General features: G+C 38.1%; 1 protein-coding gene across 3 annotated transcripts in view; it reads right to left on the bottom strand.

Annotated features, from left to right (window-relative positions):
- Positions 1 to 4,830: 4,830 nt before the first annotated feature.
- The window catches only part of FAM110B (family with sequence similarity 110 member B), a 201,457-nt gene continuing 187,946 nt past the window's right edge, over positions 4,831 to 18,341 (bottom strand). For all 3 annotated transcript variants that reach the window (XM_072604634.1, XM_072604635.1, XM_072604636.1), the window contains one exon: positions 4,831 to 7,809. In XM_072604634.1, the coding sequence (XP_072460735.1) occupies positions 6,381 to 7,493 (1,113 nt within the window). In that variant the 5' untranslated portion in view covers positions 7,494 to 7,809 and the 3' untranslated portion in view covers positions 4,831 to 6,380. The remainder of the gene's footprint in view (positions 7,810 to 18,341) is intronic.

Genomic DNA, 18,341 nt, shown 5'->3' with positions numbered 1-18,341 from the left:
GTGAATTGAAGAGGATGGGATCATATCTTAAAAAAAAAATGAAATCAAGCAGTGAGAGAGAAATATTGGGAGGAGAAAGGGAGAAGTTGAATGGGGCAAATTATCTCTCATAAAAGAGGCAAGCAAAAGACTTATTAGTGGAGAGATAAAGAGGGGAGGCAAGAGAAAAACATGAGGTCTATCTCATCACATTCCACTAAAGGAAAGAATAAAATGCACACTCATTTTGATAGGAAAACCTATCTCATAATACAGGAGAGTGGGGGACAGGGGCACAAGCAGGGTGGGGGGGAGGATGGAGGGGAGGGCATGGGGAGGAGAATGCAATCCGAGGTCGACACTCATGGGGAGGGAAAGGATCATAAGAGAATAGAAGTAATGGGGGACAGGATAGGATGGAGGGAAATATAGTTAGTCCTATACAACACAACTAGTATGGAAATCATTTGCAAAACTAAACAGATATGGCCTATATTGAATTGCTTGTCTTCCAAGGGGAAGGGGTGGGGAAGGAGGGAGCTAAAGAAGTTGAACTCAAAGTGTTAGGATCAAATGTAATGTTCTTACCACTGGGAAATAAGAAATACAGGTTAAGGGGTAAAGAAAGCTATCTGGCCCTACAGGACAAAAGAGAAGACGGAGACAAGGGCAGGGAGGGAGGATAGAGGAGAGAGCAGATTGGTCACAGGGGCAATAAGAATGGGTGGGTTTGGGGGGGAGGGGATAAAAGGGGAAAAAATTTGTAACCCAAAATTTTGTGAAAATAAATGTTAAGAGTTAAATAAAAAAAAAAATAAAAAAAAATAAAACAAAATAAAAAAAAACAAAAACAAAAAAAAATAAAAAATAAAAAAGGATCTTGTAGAATTAATGAAAGTGCAGTGAGACTCCCCTAATACCTTTTCAGTTCTGGGCCCAGTTTACTGTCCACAATCATACCTAAGATATTTATCACATAAAGTAACTAGGGATGGTTGGCCTAGAGAAAAGATTTCAGGAGTTTTGGAGAGGGGGGAGGAGGGAAGGGGAATGTTACTTGCCTTCAAGTATGCTGAGGGCTGAAAGAAAGATTTGATTTGTTCTGCTTGGTCCCAGAGGACAGAACAATGGGTGGATGATGCAAATTGTGTTTGATGAAAGGAAAAACTTCTTAACAATTCAATTATCCAAAGTGGAATGGATTGCATTGAGGAGTGGTGGATTTCCCTCCCTGGAGGGCTTCAAACAGAAGATGACCACTTATCAAATCCATTAGAGTGGGCATTTCCTTCATGTCTGGGCTGAACTAGATGGCCCCTAAATATCTGGTGAACTCGGAAACTTGAAGATATGTTTACTAATGGACCTCAATCAGCTGCCAGTTCAACTTCAAATTAATATATGGAGAATGTGTTACAGTGAGTCATGTAATAAGGAAAAATATAATGCAGCAGCATTTAGTAGCAGTCTAAGTATTTATTGGATAATAATGGCATGCAAATTTCTTTTTATTTCACAGAGAGTCTGGTATCTTCAACACAATCGTGGGATCATCGTTCTTTTGGTGACTGATTGTAAATAAACAAAGCTGACTCAGTTCTCTCTCCCCTGTGTTCCATTAAGCACTTTGTTTCTTACTGAATAGTATACTTTCACCAAATATGCATGCCCTTTATGGAAAGAAAAAAATACTGCAGTAAAATATGATGAAATGATCCTGATTGGCTGTATTGTCAAAATGTACCCTGATTTTTGAATTCCTGCCAAACATTTTTGCTTTCACCGTGTTATCCTTGAAATGTCCTTGCTCAATGAGATGAGATACATCTTTTAAATTATAACCTACTCAATTGCCTAATCTCTTTGAACTCAGTGGGATGGATTGATTGTGATGGAGCAGGTCCAAGCATGTGCCTCTTAATTTCCTAGGAAAGTTATTATTGGCAAATTAACTAAAATGATTAGTTTCTGATTGGCTGCTACCCATTGTCCCATGCAGATATTCAAGATGGCATTTGACCCTTGCTTGGAAAATTCGAATGAAAGGCAGTAGACAGGACTTTAGAAACTACTCAAAGACCTACTCTTCTGAAAAACCAAAGCCAAATCAACCAAACGCTTGGAGACTCTGTCTCTGTGTCGAGAGTGCCATTAAGTACCAGCTGTCAGACACTGATGCAAAGTGGTTCTACTGGGGTTTATTGGTGACTGGAAATTTAGTCATTCTCAATAGGGCCATGCCAACACTATTATGCTTGCCATACACTAATGGAAACTTATGCCCTGAATTTTTAACATGATTATCCTACACAGGAGTGTAGGGGGGAGGGCAATGTGGCATGGTGGATAGCTTTAGAGGCTGGAAGCCTTGGATTCAACTCTAGCCACTAACACATGTTGTCTCTGTGTTGTCATTTCCTGGCAGACTATTTCATCTCGTCCCAGGCAGCTCTCTAAGGTTAAGTCACAGAGGAATTGTTGATCTGCAGTGACAATGGGAGTGTCCATACTGGGAGATCCTTACATGAGTGAAATTATAGTTTTGGCTCAATAATACTCAGGATAAAAAAAAAAATCACTAACATCTTCCATTCATGTTTTACAATTATAAGGAATTCTAGAAACTAATAAATTCCTTCAAGCAGAATATAAATCCACAGGAAATAGAGACTATTACCCATTTTTCTTTGTAAACTCAATTCCTGGCACATAATAGGCATTTAAACATTTGTTGAATTGAATTGACTCAAGCCTTGAAAAAGTCACAACTGTACTCAAATTTGTTTGCCTAGGGTCTATTAATGGTTCAGTTTGCAAAAATGTTTTCCAAATTGTTCTTGATCAGTCTGAAAATTGAACAATAAGCACTCCAAATGTATAATACTACTATGAACAGATTACCAAACGCCCATCAAAAGCCAAAACGAAATCAAGATGGACCTCTCCAAAATATCCCCATTTGTACGGAGGGAAAGGGCAATGCAAAGTTTCCTTTCTGTGGCCTTCCAGAGATTTGATCTGAATGCAACTTGCTTATGCTTTTGAGAGAGGAAGTAAGCATTTATTAGGTGCCTACTATGTGCCAGTCTTTACAAATATCTCATTTAATCCTCACAACAATCCTGGAGGCAGGTGCTGTTATGATCTCCATTTTACAGAAGAGGGACCCGAGGGACACAGATTAAATGAGTTGCCCCGGGTCATACAGCTAGAAAGTATATTAATCTGAACTCAGGTCTTCCTGACTCCAGGTCCAGCCTTCTATCTTCTGTGCCACCTACCTACTTCTGAGAAAAAGGATACTACAAAACATGTATCTTATGGCCTCAAAGTACTACTCGCCAAAAGGCAGTGTGTTGCATGAGCAAGAAGATGGACTTGCAGTCAGGAATATATGGATTTTAATTCTTCTGCAGGTACTTGCTCAACCTTTCTCACCCTCAGTTTCCTCATTGGTAAAATGGGGATAATATAACCTGTTGTACATACCTCCTAGTACTTTTTCTTAAAAAAAAAAAGATTGAACAAGATAATCTCTAAAAAGTACTCTGCAAGGGGTCAGTTATTATTATTAATGTTCTTATCTAGGTGAATACCATTAGCGATCTGTTGCTCTATGAAAAAGTAAAAAAATGTTGGCTAAAACTTAATCTAGGTTAAAGAATAAAAAAAAATTATTAATTATTTTGGTCATTTCTTCATCTATAAAATAAAGGGGTTAGACTAGCCAGCCTCTATGACTTTCAGCTTTCTATGATATTATAAACAACATTTTTTAAAAAGTTCTATCAGTTCTATTTAAATTCAAGTAGGACACAGAATAGAAAACAATAACTCAAAGAAAAGTTTAAATTGAATATAGAGATTCAAATACTGTTTATATTCCTCTCTCCCCATTTTTAGAAGAGTAGACAGTGAAAAGAACCATAGGTTTATGAGCAATGATACATGGAAGTCCTCTATTTTCTCTGTTGGTTTCTGAGAAAGTCTATGTGAAACACAAAACCTCACAGGCTTAATTACAAGTAGGCCCTACACCATAATATTTACTTTTCCAATTATGTTTATCAAATTAGAAAGAGCACCCAATTTTTAGTAAGAGGACCAAGATTCAAATCCAGCCTTGGATACTTTGGGCAAACAAAGCCTCTTTGGGCATCAGTTTTCTCAAGACTAGAGAGACTTTAAAGTCCCTTCCAGCTATAAATCTCAAAAAGTTTCCTTTTTTCTTTTGTGAGTCCTATGGTATAGAGATGGGGAGGATTCCATTTGTAAACAAAGTATTTAAAGCACCATATCTTTTTTTTTAAAATACCTATGCAACAAATAAATGTCCATGTCTACTGTGCTATTTCCTTCCAACTCAGGAGTGGTTGGGTCCAATGATGGTAGAAAGAATAACATCAAAGGGAACTGAAATCTCTCCTAAAATGGAAATGTGAAAACTGCAGATAATTTCAGTGTTAACAGTGTTAGTTTTCTTCAAATAAAAATAAAATAATGCCTTCCCTGTAAAAAATATATAAATATTTACTACTGAAGAGTCATGTGAAAGACTTGCAAGAGATGTCAGAAATAGAGGCTCAAGACAAGAAAAAACCAGTCCTGTCAGGTAAGTGTGAAACAAACGAAGAAGTAGGAAGCTATTTTGGGAGTCTGGATGAAACTCTTCTAGACCGGCAGCGAGATGTTGCTATAGCTACAATTAAGAGCACCAATGCTCAGAATAATGGGAATTTGGTAGCAATTCTCCGCAGCAGAGTTTAATCCAGACTTCTTCCAATAACTATGGCTCCCAAAGATATTGTGGGGGTGGAAGGTGAAAGGACAAAGAGAAAACACCACCAAGAATGGCTGCACCAGAAGCAATTTATTAGCATAACACATTTTTTTTTAAGATTTCATAACAACTGAAGTATGTACAAAGTCTTACAGCATTTACACCATAAAAAAAGTTTCTTATTAGCTGATGAAGTATATAAGGTAGGGATGCAATGTACTTCAAAGCATGAATATGATAATGATGAAGCAGGCCACTGTACTTTCAACTTTTTTGCTACAACACCACAACTGTCTGCTGAATGACAGTTCATTAAATCATTGGGAAGACATAGATTGTCTTGAAAAGGGACTGGGGGTGGGGAAGTAACGGGTCAATGTGTTGCACTAACAACAATAAGGAGAAGGGTAAAGAAAAAGATAAACTACATACTGTTGTGTTTCTACAGTTTCCTAGAGCTGTAACAGACGTTCACAGCCTGAGATATAACATATGCAAGACAACAGAATCACGCCTTTTCAGATATAGTTCAGCTACTGAATATCTTTGCTTTTGAATAGGAGGCTTTATGCTAATATGGCTGTGTGTTTCCATTTTTTGTTCATGAATGCTTCAAATAAGTCTCACCCCACAAGTGCACCCTTCCCTTCAAAAAATAAAAAAGATAGAAGGATGTATTTGATAATTTTTTTTAAAGGGAGAAAAAGAAGGCATTGAGTATCAGCTTTAGGGTCCAGCCACTCCTGTCAAAAGTTTAAGATTGGGAATCTTTGAATGATCAACTAAACACTGCTCCACCCCTTTGTTCCTCCATATCAAATATCCTTTTAACTACCACCTCCCAACTTTTTTCACCTGCCAGTGTATAGGCTCATTTTTCCTTGGGGTCAGGCTATGTAGACCCAGAGGTATTTCTATATTGACTCAAATTCAAGGTTTGGCTAAATTATTTCTCTTAAAAGAAATGCTGAATGTTTTGTGCCTTCAAGATTATAGTTTCAGGATGCGGCATGGAAATTTTAGGCAGAAATTAATAAGTATTTTATTTTCCATTCTATTCCTCCAGAAACTTAAATCCCTTCAACCTTGCTTAGGCCAATACATCATTTTTGAGATGAAATCCACTTTCCCTCCCTATTCTTACTCTTTCAATTGTAGGCTAAGTGGGCATTATTTAAAAAAAAAGATTTAAAAAAAAAAGATTTCATTCTCAACTCAAAAGCCAGTAATGTAGGTTGACAAATTTTAATTAAGACACATAAAGATGGGCTATAAAAACACAACTACATAAATACTGAAGAAGTCATTATGCCATTTTCATGTAAACAGTTCTGATTAGAATGAAGCCCTAACTAGATTCTGGTCTTAAACTTTTGGCAGATAACATGTATGCTCAGCCAGGCTCTGTGGTTATTGTTCAAGTGGAAGCCAGGTCAGTTCACATGTTGACAGGCATGCAACTTGAAAACATTGCACAACAGGCAACACAAAGAGATTGGAGAAGTTTACGAAACTTCAAGTAGACTTCACAACCCTTCACAACTGACTATTCACAGACAAAGACATGGTTCTTCCTCATATTACTATGGGGAGTTTGCCTCCCTCCCCACCTCCCCTTCTCTCACACATGAGACACTTTCTGTGACTCTCTTGCTTGCTTGATGCTATACAACCACTTGATGATTCGGGCATTCCTCTCAATTGCAGAAATGCCATATGGCACACGGTCATTGGCACTGTCGTCATTTCTAAGGTCGCTGTTGCTGTCCTGAGACTGTTCACAGTCTGAGCTGATCATGCTTGCACTGCGAAAGTTGAGGGATATTATATCGGAGTTAGCCCTTGCAAAGTTTTCCATCCCCAGGTTTTCAAGCTCTTCGGGATCCAAGCCACAGTAGTTAAAGAATCTCTCCACATCTGCATCCACACGAAAGTATCTGTCACTTAAGTCTGATTTGGATCGCTGCAGGGAGGGTCTCCGGCTGACGCCACAACTGGATTCTACTGCATCTATTTCAGGAGATTTCATTGTGGCGATGGCAGCAACCTTGGGTTTGGGGGGCAGCGGTGGGGCTGAACTACTGCAAGGTATTGCTTTTAAAGGTTTCACGCTACTCACTTTCCGAATGTCCGATGAGCTATGGGAAACATGCAGGAAGGACTCCGCTGAGTGTTCAAGCAGTCTTCTGCTCACATTGGAGTTGCTCTCCTGGGGGCTGCTGTGGCCCTGCGTGGGGTAAACCTTTAGGGATTCTGCAAATGAGTGTCGGTTTAGTTCTGCTGAATCTGACCTGTGGGGTGGCCAGTTTCTGGCACTGTGTTTGTGACCTGAACCTGAGCTGGAGCCTTCAGAACTATTAATAATGTTTTTCAGTATCTCAAGTTTTAAGTTCTCCCTTTGCACACCACTCTCAGTCTTTGCATTGCTGTTAAACACTTTCAGGGTAGGGCTGCCCAAGGCTCGCTTTGCAGCAGGGCAGACAGGTGGTTTTGCGAGCACAGCTGGCTTTACAGGCTCCTGTTTGGCATTGATGACCTCTTGGCTCTTGACATATTTTGCCTTATCAGCTTCTAATCTTTCCACTGCGCTAAGTCTCTTGGGATTAGGCTCTGCTTGCCTGCGAAAATAGTCTGGTCCTTTGTTCAAGATGCGGAGCGGGACCGCCGATGTGAATGTAACAGCCGGACTGACAGGTTTCACCATGCTACCTGTCTGTAGTGTCTCTGTAGGCATGTTGGGTGGTCTTTCCCCCGCAGCCGTTTTGGATTCTCTTCTGGGCTCTTCTGCACGGACTTTGTAGAAACATATACATTAAGCACAAGGAATAGTGGATGAATCTTTGGAATATGAGTGTTAGCAGTGCCTCATCTCACAGAGTTCATTAAATGCTACTGTGTTTTCTCTCCTCCCTTTCTTTAAAGGCAGGCTTGTGTGCAAAGGGCCACCAGACACAAGTCCATTTAAATCTGCTCTGCTGATTCCTTTTTTCTCACTAAAGGATGTGGGAGTCTCTCTTCTGTGGTCTTTGTGCTCAGTGACAGGTAGGGATCTGAAAAACAAAATAACCAACCTTGGGTTAGGATCAGTATGTGACATCATAGCTACAGAAACTGAGAAACTGCAGACTCCTGTAGTCACTGGCTGAATTACAGCCCTAGACAGTACAGTGGAAGAAGGCTGTCTCATCAGAAGGATTCAAGCCATCCCACCTTTGAATAGCACACAGCACACAGTTACAAATGATGAAAAACTCGGGATTAATGGATGAATGCACATACGCATATGATTTTATCAATTCTACCTAGGTAGGCTGAAGGAAACAGCAGCTCAATAAAACTGAGCAACTCTTCCAGCTGTTTCTCCAGAAGGGAAGAGCCTCCTCTGGGCTCTGCTGAACAAAGGTGCTATGCAGAAACATGGGCCTTGGAGCCCAAGTGCTAGGAGTGGTATCTGACCTCATAACTTTCTAAATGCCACTGTTTCTGAGAGAAATCTTACTTTGTTCTGTATTGCACTTTTCGTTGTAATCCATTGTTTTTGAGTGGAAAGAATGATCCCGTTCATTGATCACTACTAATTTCTGGATCACAGAAGAAGTAATCACTCTTTTTCAAGTCTCTCAGAAGCAGAAAGAATGGGTCAGGAGTTGAGACGGGAGGGCAAAATAGCATTTAAGCCTTTCCTGGTTATCCACACACAACCACCGTAAGAATTCCATTTTCAGCTCTGGGCATTTTCTTTGGCTGTCTCCTATCCCTGGAATGCTCTGGCTCCTGGCTTCCTCCAAGCCCCAGCTAGAATCTCATTTCCTAGAGGGACCCTTTCCCAAGCCCTCTTCATTCTAGTGCTTTCTTTTATTTTTTTTTTCCTATTTATGCTGAAGAGAACTTGTTTGTACATACTGATTTGCTTGTTGAATCACAATTAGGTTGTGAGCTCTTTGAAGGCCAAGATCATCTTTTGTCTCTTTTTATATCCACAGCACTCTTAGTACAGTACCTGTCATATAGCAGGCACTTAATAGTAGTAGTAGTAAAAAATAGTAAATCAGTAGTAAAATAAACAGTAAGAGTAAAAGTAGAGTGCCTGGCACACAGTAGGCACTTTCACATCCATGTGAGAGGCAGCATTTATGATAGAGACCTAGCCCTGGAGTCTGGAAGACTCAAATTCAAATTCTGTCTCTAATACACACTGGTGGTATGACCTTAAACTTTCAGTGGCCAAACAAGTATCTAATCATAGGAGCTGGTAATCTACATTAATGAGGGAAAATTTTACACAGTAAGTTCTCTAAACTGATGAAATCAATCAATCAAGGAAGGTTTAAGTTTTTACTATTTCCCAGGCACTGAAGCTAAATTTTGGGAGTACAAAGATGATATAATGATAGTTCCTGCCCTCAAAGGAGTTTATGAGGAAGAACGTAATTTCAATACATTTTCTGTGGGGTTTTTAGATTTTTAATGAAATCGCCTGTCCAAACCTTTTCACCTGCTTAATGTAAAACCAATCTTTCCCCTTGTAAAGCAAGACTATTAACTCTTAAGAGTTAGTCTATCAAATAACACAAACTTTCCTATCTTACTAGTATCATTATCTCAAAATGTCAATCAAGTATGCTTTATATTGCTTAAAACTTGGGTAACATTGAACAATATCTACTTATGGGAATAAAATGTGGCTTCCTGAATAATTTTATATTAAACCACAACCCTGTGACTACACATGCCAATATATAATAAACAACAACACCTCAACATAAGACTGCTAGGAAAGGCATGTTAACTTTCAACTTAACATGCAATACCCTGAAATCTATTTTTCTCAGCTGGATGATGTCATTACCTATTGTCAGGATGGAGAACACATAAAAATGAATCTGTACTCCAAAGCAATTGGCTAATGGCCTTCTTAATTTTTTACTGTTGTTTTCCAGTTATCTGTGCTTTCCCTTTCTTCAGTGAATCTCATTTTGTTTTTTCAGTAAAATAAAAACAATTGCTTTGGCCAAAAAAAAGAAAAAGAAAAAAACACATGAAACTTACACTCTCCCTCTTCCCCAACCCCTCCCTATGGTTCTCTAGACCTAGGTTCCTTTGATCTTACATTTTCCAAGAACCAGAGTCAATGCATCTTATCATCTTCCTAAGAATGCTGATTGCCATCACCTTCATGCGGGGTTATAATTAAGGAAACTAAAATTTAGAAGATTGAGGCATTGAACCAAAATGTCAAGTAACTGTTTACTTACTCAAGTAAATACAGTGATATTCACATAAAAATGCTCCATTCCCATAGTAAGGAAAGAAATAAAGAGCATATTACTAATAACAAAATTAGAAACAACTGATTTCTCTCCTTGAAGTCTTCTGAAATACATTCTCTAAAATACAAACCATCAATTTTGCTTTGATGATAAACTAGACATGATTTCAGTAATCTGCTCAGGGGCCTGCCATACTAAAAACATTTTGCTATTCAGGGTCTAAGGAGCCCCAAGGCAACTTCTGCATAAATGATTTCCCCTGAATTTGCAATTCCACATTGACATTTCAATTCTGTTTAAAAAGAAACCTCTTCTCATTAAGCTCAGAATTGTTGTTTGTTGGAACAGATCTGCAATGAAACTTAGAAGGCAAAAAGAAACTCTTCTCCAAAGTGTCAGCTACCAAGTCACACTGTAGAGTACTTTAGTTTCACCTGGAAAAGTTGTCCCCCATTTTAAAATATCTTGACTTTGAAGAGATTCCAACTTTCTTGGAAAAAAAAAAAGAAAGCAACAGTGGTATACTGTGAAAGTGGAAGACCATCTTTACTTACATACCATGTCAGAAAGGGAGGCACAAAACTGGACACAGAAAGACACAAGAGATGGAGAGTGGAACGATGCGGCAATTCTCTTGCCTAACTAGTAGGTTATTACAGTAAAGTACTACCTAGGAATAAGACACTCTCCAGATAAGGTGGTATTGCTAACCCCACTGACTGCACTGGTGCTCTCCAATTAGCCTGCTTTGAGAAGAGAATATTAAAATCCATTGAAACCTATCAGACTCTAGTTTTACTCGATGGTCATTGAGACATTGTGAGATGGAAAAAATTCTTCACTTTGCAGTCAATCTAGTGATGATTCTCTCTCCAAATTTAGTTGGGTTGGTCTTAGGACAATAGATAGGCTACAGCATCTATACTAGAAGTCTTGAAAATCTGAACCAATCTACTAGAACTTACCCTCCAAATGTAATATTCCATGAAAATATAAAATTATATCCATGCTATATCAAGGCACCAGAGGAGGATTGTTGTGAACTATAAAAAATAAAAATCTCAAAGAAAAGACCAGTCACTAATGACTTTACTTTTTTCTTTTTCAGTTCTGGTTATTTTATTGTTCTAATCAGAACACCCTGAGTATAATCTAATATTTGGACTACAAAATAGGATAGCCTTCAACTTCAGAACAATAATATATTGTCTGAATATTCATTTCTCAAATGCTTCTTGTTTCAAGTATAACATTTACCACTTGGGCAGTTCACAGAGATGTTATAAAGATTAATAATAACATATCTAGAAAGAGACTGGAAATCTGCTGTTGCAGAGAAAGTAGTTTTTCTCCCTTGTTTATTAATGGTTGCTCTCTTTTCTCAGGATTAGATTGAATTTGGTAAGGGGGCATAAAGGGTACTGATGAGAAGAGCAAGGCAGAAAAAAAGTATGCCAAAAGATTATGGAATAGCCTACGGGACAATCTCCAGTACCTGGCCTGTTTAATGCTTCATGTTTTAGGAATGATTTAGTCAACAAAATTAGAATACTTACCATGTCCAGTAGAGTGTTAGGTTCCCAAAAAAGAGGGAATCCCTAAATCTTCAAGGAACTTATATTGTATGAAGGAGATACAACATGTATATGGAAGAACTGGGAACCATGGATGGACATTAAAGCTAGATGGATGCTTGATTGTAAGGAAAATCTTACCCATTGAAACTATTCAAAACTGGGTCAGGAGAGAGTGGTTACCCAATAGGTAACTTCACCAGGAAGTATTCAAGCAAAGGTTGGACAATTACTTGTTGGTCTCGTTACAGGTTGGATTAGATATCCCTGAGCTGTGGCATTTCAATCTTCATATCTCCACAACCTAGCATGATGTCTCATATACAGAGAGACTAGGTAAATACTTATTGAATTGAATTCTACTTGGCTCCAGAGGGGAGAACCAGTGGCAGAAAGGCAGATAAAAATAAAATAAAACAAAACAGACTTCCAAACAATTGAAAAGTACAATGTTCTTCCTTTGGAAGTTGTGTTTATCCTAGATCCCTATTACTGGAGGTCTTGAAGCAACAGTTGAATATTTGTAAATATTTCTACTCAGGTCTGAGTTAGGTTAGATGAGCTCTACTTTCTAATCATCACTAGCAATGCCTTGGGTACTCTACTCAGAATACCATTTCCACTTAACCATCTAAGAATGGACTACATCCCTGGAGCTATCCCCCAGACTTTGAGAAGTCAGTTTTGATCTCATCTTAATTAGTTTCAGACCTCCACTGCATATCTGGGACATCCTCAGAAATCTCTCTCTCTGTCTCTCTCTCTCTCTGTATATACATATATATATATATATATATATATATATATATATATATATATATATATATATATACATATATTCTCCCCACTTCATCTCTCCAGTTTCCATTTATGTGTAATTTCCATCTATTAGAGTATAAGGTCCTTGGAGGCAGGGACTCTCTTGCTCCCTTTTATTTGTATCCCCAGCACTTAGCACAGTGTGGGCACATTGTAAATGCTTAATAAATCCATTATCTATTTATAGCTAGCTCTTAGGTTCTGTTCAATGCTGATATTTTATTGCAGAGGCAAAATGCAAGGCACCACTGCCTGGTGACAACTGTAGGACACAGCCTCAGACCAAGGCGAAAAAGACATTGAAGGGGTACACCTATCTAATTCAACTTCCAAAGGAGCAATCTGAATTGTTAGTCTACTAAAATTCTGGATTGATTGGCACCCCAGATTTCTAGTAGGACTGATGGCAAATGTCAAGCATAATCCACATTTATGTAACTGGGGTAGCTATTTCACTTTGAGGTAATTTCATTAAATTTTAGGGTTTGAAGGAACCTTAAAGAGTATTTAGTATAACTGTCTCACTTTCTAGATGAGTAAAAGGAACCCAGAAAACTTAATGAATTTATCCAAAGGCAAACAGCATCAAATTGTTATCTGCTTATTAATTTTTGGCATAATAGTCTAACTTGGCTAGAAGCCAATCCCTTCTGTCTACATTCCTGGTTGTTCCAATTTGGACAAGCAGATTCAATGTCTTTATAATTTAAGCAAAGATAGTCCTCAAAGTTATCAGGAATATTTAAAAACAGACATCTGAATTACCCCCAAATAAAAAAAAAGTACAAAAATGTTTCATTCCACAACTTAGGGTTACATCCTATAAAAAAAAAAAAAACCAAAACAAACTACCCAATGTTTACTGAATACCTAAGAGACAGAAATCATCATGCTAGATGCAGAAGCATAGGGTACCCTCTCAGGAGGCCTAAAAGAATTTATAATCTATACAGGGAGACAAAACACATAGACATAAGAAACTAACTAATGAGACAAAGGTATATATTGGTGCTAAATGAAAAAGCCAGATAGCAAGTGCCTCTTGGAGTTTGGAAATGAATGAAAATGCAATCTTCTGAGATGGTCAGAGAAAGTTTCATTACCCTTAAGATGGCCCCTAAGGAATGGATAAGATTTTAGTCAGAAAGAAAAGAGAGTTCCCTGCATTCTGGAGATGGATGCTGGTTTGAGCAAATCAATTAAATGACCAACCAATCAAGAAACATTTATTAAACAGCTAATAGTATCCCAAAAGTCTTAGTGTATTTTAGAGCATTAAAACTTCAGAAATATAAATGCTACAAAGTTACAAAAGAACATAATTTTAAAGTCTGATATTAGAAATGTAAAAATATTTATTTTTTGTGTTGAAATTCAAGCTACCATATTGTGCCATATATCATTTTAGTTGATTTTTGAACTTTGTAAAAACTGTCATCAGCTGTCACTCAGTGATACAATAAATTGCATTTGTAATTTTGGCCGTATGATCATTCAAAGATTGAGCATTTGATGTATGCATGACAGTTTGGATGTGACCCCACAATAAAAAATCTAATGGGGATAGATCAGGTGACCAAGGTAGTTAAGCAAGAGGATATTCTGTACTGATCTAGCAGTCTGAAAAACTGTTATCTAGAAAGTGATGCATCAGCAAAATTGTGCATCTCGTTAAAATTAAAAAATACATATTATTCAAATTCACAAAAATAAAGAAGTACTTCAAAAGCTGGCTTTTTTGGTAAGTTTTTAACATACTTCTGAAATTATTGAAGCTTAAAACTGCACTCATTCTTATGGGACACCCTGTATATTCCTGGCACTCAGCTAGGTGAAAGTATGGTAATAGAAACAAAAGCCAGATGCTGTCTATAAACTATATACAAATGAGGCTGTGTTCAAAAAAACGATTTCTCTGGGATGTAACTGACTCTGCTAATAATGACACTGATTTACAACTTTCAGAAATCCATAGAGCCATTCCATATTCCACATAGAGCATATTTTATTCGTATAGAAGTTAGCAAATTGATACAAAAACACATTTTTAGTATCTGAAATATACTGACACAGGAACGTTCTGTGAAGTAGTAAGAAGTGAGCATCTCTGGGTTTAAGAACCATAACCATAAGTCATCTTTAGCAGATGAATCCCTAGGGATAGAGAGAGAGGTTTAACAAGTGATCCCAGTTCTTCCTAATGCTAAGTCCAGTACTCTGTCTATACCATGCTAATATATCCCTATTTCTCTCAAAATCATGGATTCATCCTTGACTCTGTCCTCCTTCCACTTCCACATCCAAAATTTTCCATTAACTCTGCATATTATTTCTTGATGTCTGAATACAACTTCATTCTGTAGACAACATTCCTCCTTTATTTTCATCATCATACTTTCCTTTAGATGTTCCTTTTTATTTCTACTGTCACCCCATTTTGCACTGTTACAGTAGCATCCCTGTTTAAACTCCCTTTCCTGATTAAAAAGGTTGCCTTCCACCGATGAATCTTGCTTGGGAGTAATTTTGTATGTGTCATTCCTTCTGCAGAAACCTTCTTTTTTCTTCCACAGAATTAAATGTTAATTTCCTAGCCTGGTATCCAAGGGTTCTCCCAATCTGGCTTCTGTATGTTTCTCCCTTTCTAGTCTCTCTAGTCTCTCCCCCTCTCTAGTCTTCTCCCTTCATCCTATAGAAGTTCTTTGGTTAAACTCCGCTGGTCAAACTATGTACATTTCTCCTTCTACACCTGACTCTGCTTTTAGAAGATGTGATGCAAATTGAGAAAAAGAGTTAGAAATAACTTCTTTTGCATTAAACTGCTGGTGTAAGGCTATGTGACCCAATACTTTCTTCATTTTATCAATGATGCATGGTTGACACTAGCTATGCTAGTAATGGAATCAGAGACCTCTGAAAAGTGGAAATATTTTATTCTGTGGCTCTTCCAGCCCCCAATGGAATCCCCTACTTTCATTTAATTCCATAGCTATTTTTATCATCTTAAATGATGCCTATTTTAGAATAAACACCCATTCTATTTTGCTTGGATTGCTTGAATTATATTTCCTTAACATCAATGAAACAACCTTAAATACTTATGAAAGTTCATATCTAATTAGTCTGATCAAAGTATGACAACTCATTTTGCTGGGCAGAGCATTAATTATTATATTTGACAGTATTAATGGAAATCAATTGCATTTTCTCTGTACCTTTACATAACTTATAACCTACTACCCACACTATAGAACTATTCCTCATGTCACTTTTGTATATGTCTGCCTAGATACGGCTTGCAATTTCCTTAGTAATGAACTTTTATACTTAAGACTGTTTCAAAAAAAGTAATATGGCATTGCATAAAATTTCCAGCTAAGGAACTTCTGACAAACTGTTAAAGATATTCTGGTTATCACAAGAAGAATAAATTCGCATTTCAAAGCAAATTATACTTAAATTTAACTGGTCAAAGAAAGCAAATGTCATTCCTTTTGGAAAATTCTCACTTATCTATTCTAATTAACAGAAGATTTCTTCTGTCCTCTGTATCTTTCCCTTGCATTTTAAAAACATGACCCTCTTACTGCTGGCACACAATCAACAAGGGTAACTTATAAATTCCATTTGCAGTTAAAGAATAACTTGCAAGAAATGCAAAAGGGGGAGAGAACAAAAGGAAGGGAAAAATGGAAAAGGGACAATGAACCATAAGCTAAATTGGGAATGGATTTAAATTCACACCCTATAAATTGAACAGAAGCTAAAAAGCCACAAGTCCAATCAACTGGAAACAGTAAGTCAAAGCCACCATCCTTTTCATGACTTTAACTTTTTTTCAATTACTAAATGGTAAGTATCTTCTTTTTTCTCATCTCCGTAGCAAAATCCCTCATCCATGCCGCAATCATCTACAATTCTGACAACTGAAACTTCTCCTAACCTTCCCCTTGGCAATTCAATTTGAAGTCACAAGTGAAATAATGCTCTTTCACTTCCACTGCTATCACTGTGTTCTCTTTGAATCTGGTAGATTGATATTATTTTCCTAAGAGCATTTAAGTCTCTTGTGTGTCTACATTTGGTACTACTAGACATTCAGCTTGGGACAGAAACATGTGACCTGTTGTGACTGCAGCTTGCTCCGGACCCCAGAGCAAGCTTGGCATCTCATCTAACCCCCTCTCCCAGACACCATATTGTCATCTCTGCAGTTAGGTGGGGCAGCAGATCAAGCTCTGGACTTAGAGTCAGGAAGAGCTGAATTCAAATCCCATCTCACATATTTGCTAGCTATGTGATCATGGACAAGTCATTTAGCCACCCTTTGCCTCAGTTTCCTCAGGTAATAGCACCTACCTAAGAGTGCTGTGGAGCTCAATGGAGGTAGCACATGTAAAGGGGCTTCCTAAAAGGATGATGTAAATACTAGCTATTATTATCAACAGCGCTGCTCCTCCCTCCAGTCTACAGGACCCCAGAGATCACAAGTGAGCAGCTGTCCTGACTGGTGAGTCTGGAGGTACAAATGAACATGGTTGCCCACTGTGCTTCATGCATTCATACTTCTTGCTGCGAAGTCCATCCCTCCCCTCCTTTTCAGGTACTATTCTAAGAACAGTAACCTGTTGTGACCACTAGGTACCATGGTAGAAAGAGTCTGAGACTGGAATCAGAAAGACCAGAGCGCAAATCCAACCTCAGATACTAGGTTTGTGGCCCTTGGGTGAGTCACTTAACTGCTGTGTGCCTCAGTTTCCCCATCTCTAAAACAGGTATGTTAATATCATCAACTTCACAGGGCTTTAAGGACCGATTGAGATTAACTATAAAGCTCTTGGCACAGTGTCTGGCACAAAGTAGGTGTTTAATAAACACTTAATTTCCCCTCCCCCAGTTATATGAATGTTACCATTACTTTTGGGAAGGATATCTTAACTGATTCTCCTATGTCTTTGCCCCTGCACTTCCCCATTTGAAGGAAAAGGGCAATGACCTGTTCCCTTCTGCACATCTGGGACTGGGCTCTGTCCCCATAAGACCCACTTATGAGAAGTGCCATTATGGTCCCTTAGGTACCAAGTCTATGAGCATAGAGGTGGGTACCTCCTTTTCTACTTCCTTTTCAAGTTACTCCAATTCAATAAGCATTTATTAAGTACCTACTATATACTAAGCCCTAGGATTATGACAAAAACTACACAGTATCTGCCCCTGAGAAATTACATTCTTGGGGTGGGGGGAGAATAGCAGGTATACAGAGAAGTGAATTAAAACACACATACAATAAATGAGGGGATACTAACAATCTGTGTGTTTGTAGGTGAAGGTGGGGTGGGAACCAGGAAAAAATCTTGCGTGACATGTGGCCCTTGAGCTAAGCCTTGAAGAAAGAATCAGAGAGGCCAAGAGAAAGAGGAAGAAGAAGAGGAAAAGCCTTCCGGGCATGGAGGACACATTAAGTTCTTAAAGGCTGAAAACTAATTCTAGAGAAAATGTGTCAGGTACTGCAAACAGCAAGTAGGTCAATTTGGCCAGGACATAGTGGGTAAGAAGAAGAAACCTGCATCCATAAGAGTTAGGACTAAGTCTTCTCTAACTGTGGTATTTCCCCTCACTTCTTAGCTTCTGCATACAAGAGATGCATAATAAGTATCTGTTCAATGATTAAAGAAATTCAACCTTTACATGCTTAGAGTTTTCCTAACCACATAACAGCTGTTCACCCTGTTACCTGTCTGTTGATTAACTGATTTTATTTCTTCCCCTTTTACATAGTCTCTGACTCTTGACCACTTGCTTTAACTCTAAATCATCCCTTGCAACTGTCAGATGAAGCGCCTTTTAGATTTCCTGCTAATTGATCATCGATTCTCCTGTTGTACTCTTGGTCTCCAAAGGATAAACTACCTACTTGTC

The sequence above is a fragment of the Notamacropus eugenii genome, chromosome 4 (genome assembly GCF_028372415.1).
Source record: "Notamacropus eugenii isolate mMacEug1 chromosome 4, mMacEug1.pri_v2, whole genome shotgun sequence".
Classification (NCBI taxonomy): domain Eukaryota; kingdom Metazoa; phylum Chordata; class Mammalia; order Diprotodontia; family Macropodidae; genus Notamacropus; species Notamacropus eugenii.
Note: the sequence above shows the minus strand (reverse complement) of the source record. Positions and strands in the feature narration are given on the sequence as shown.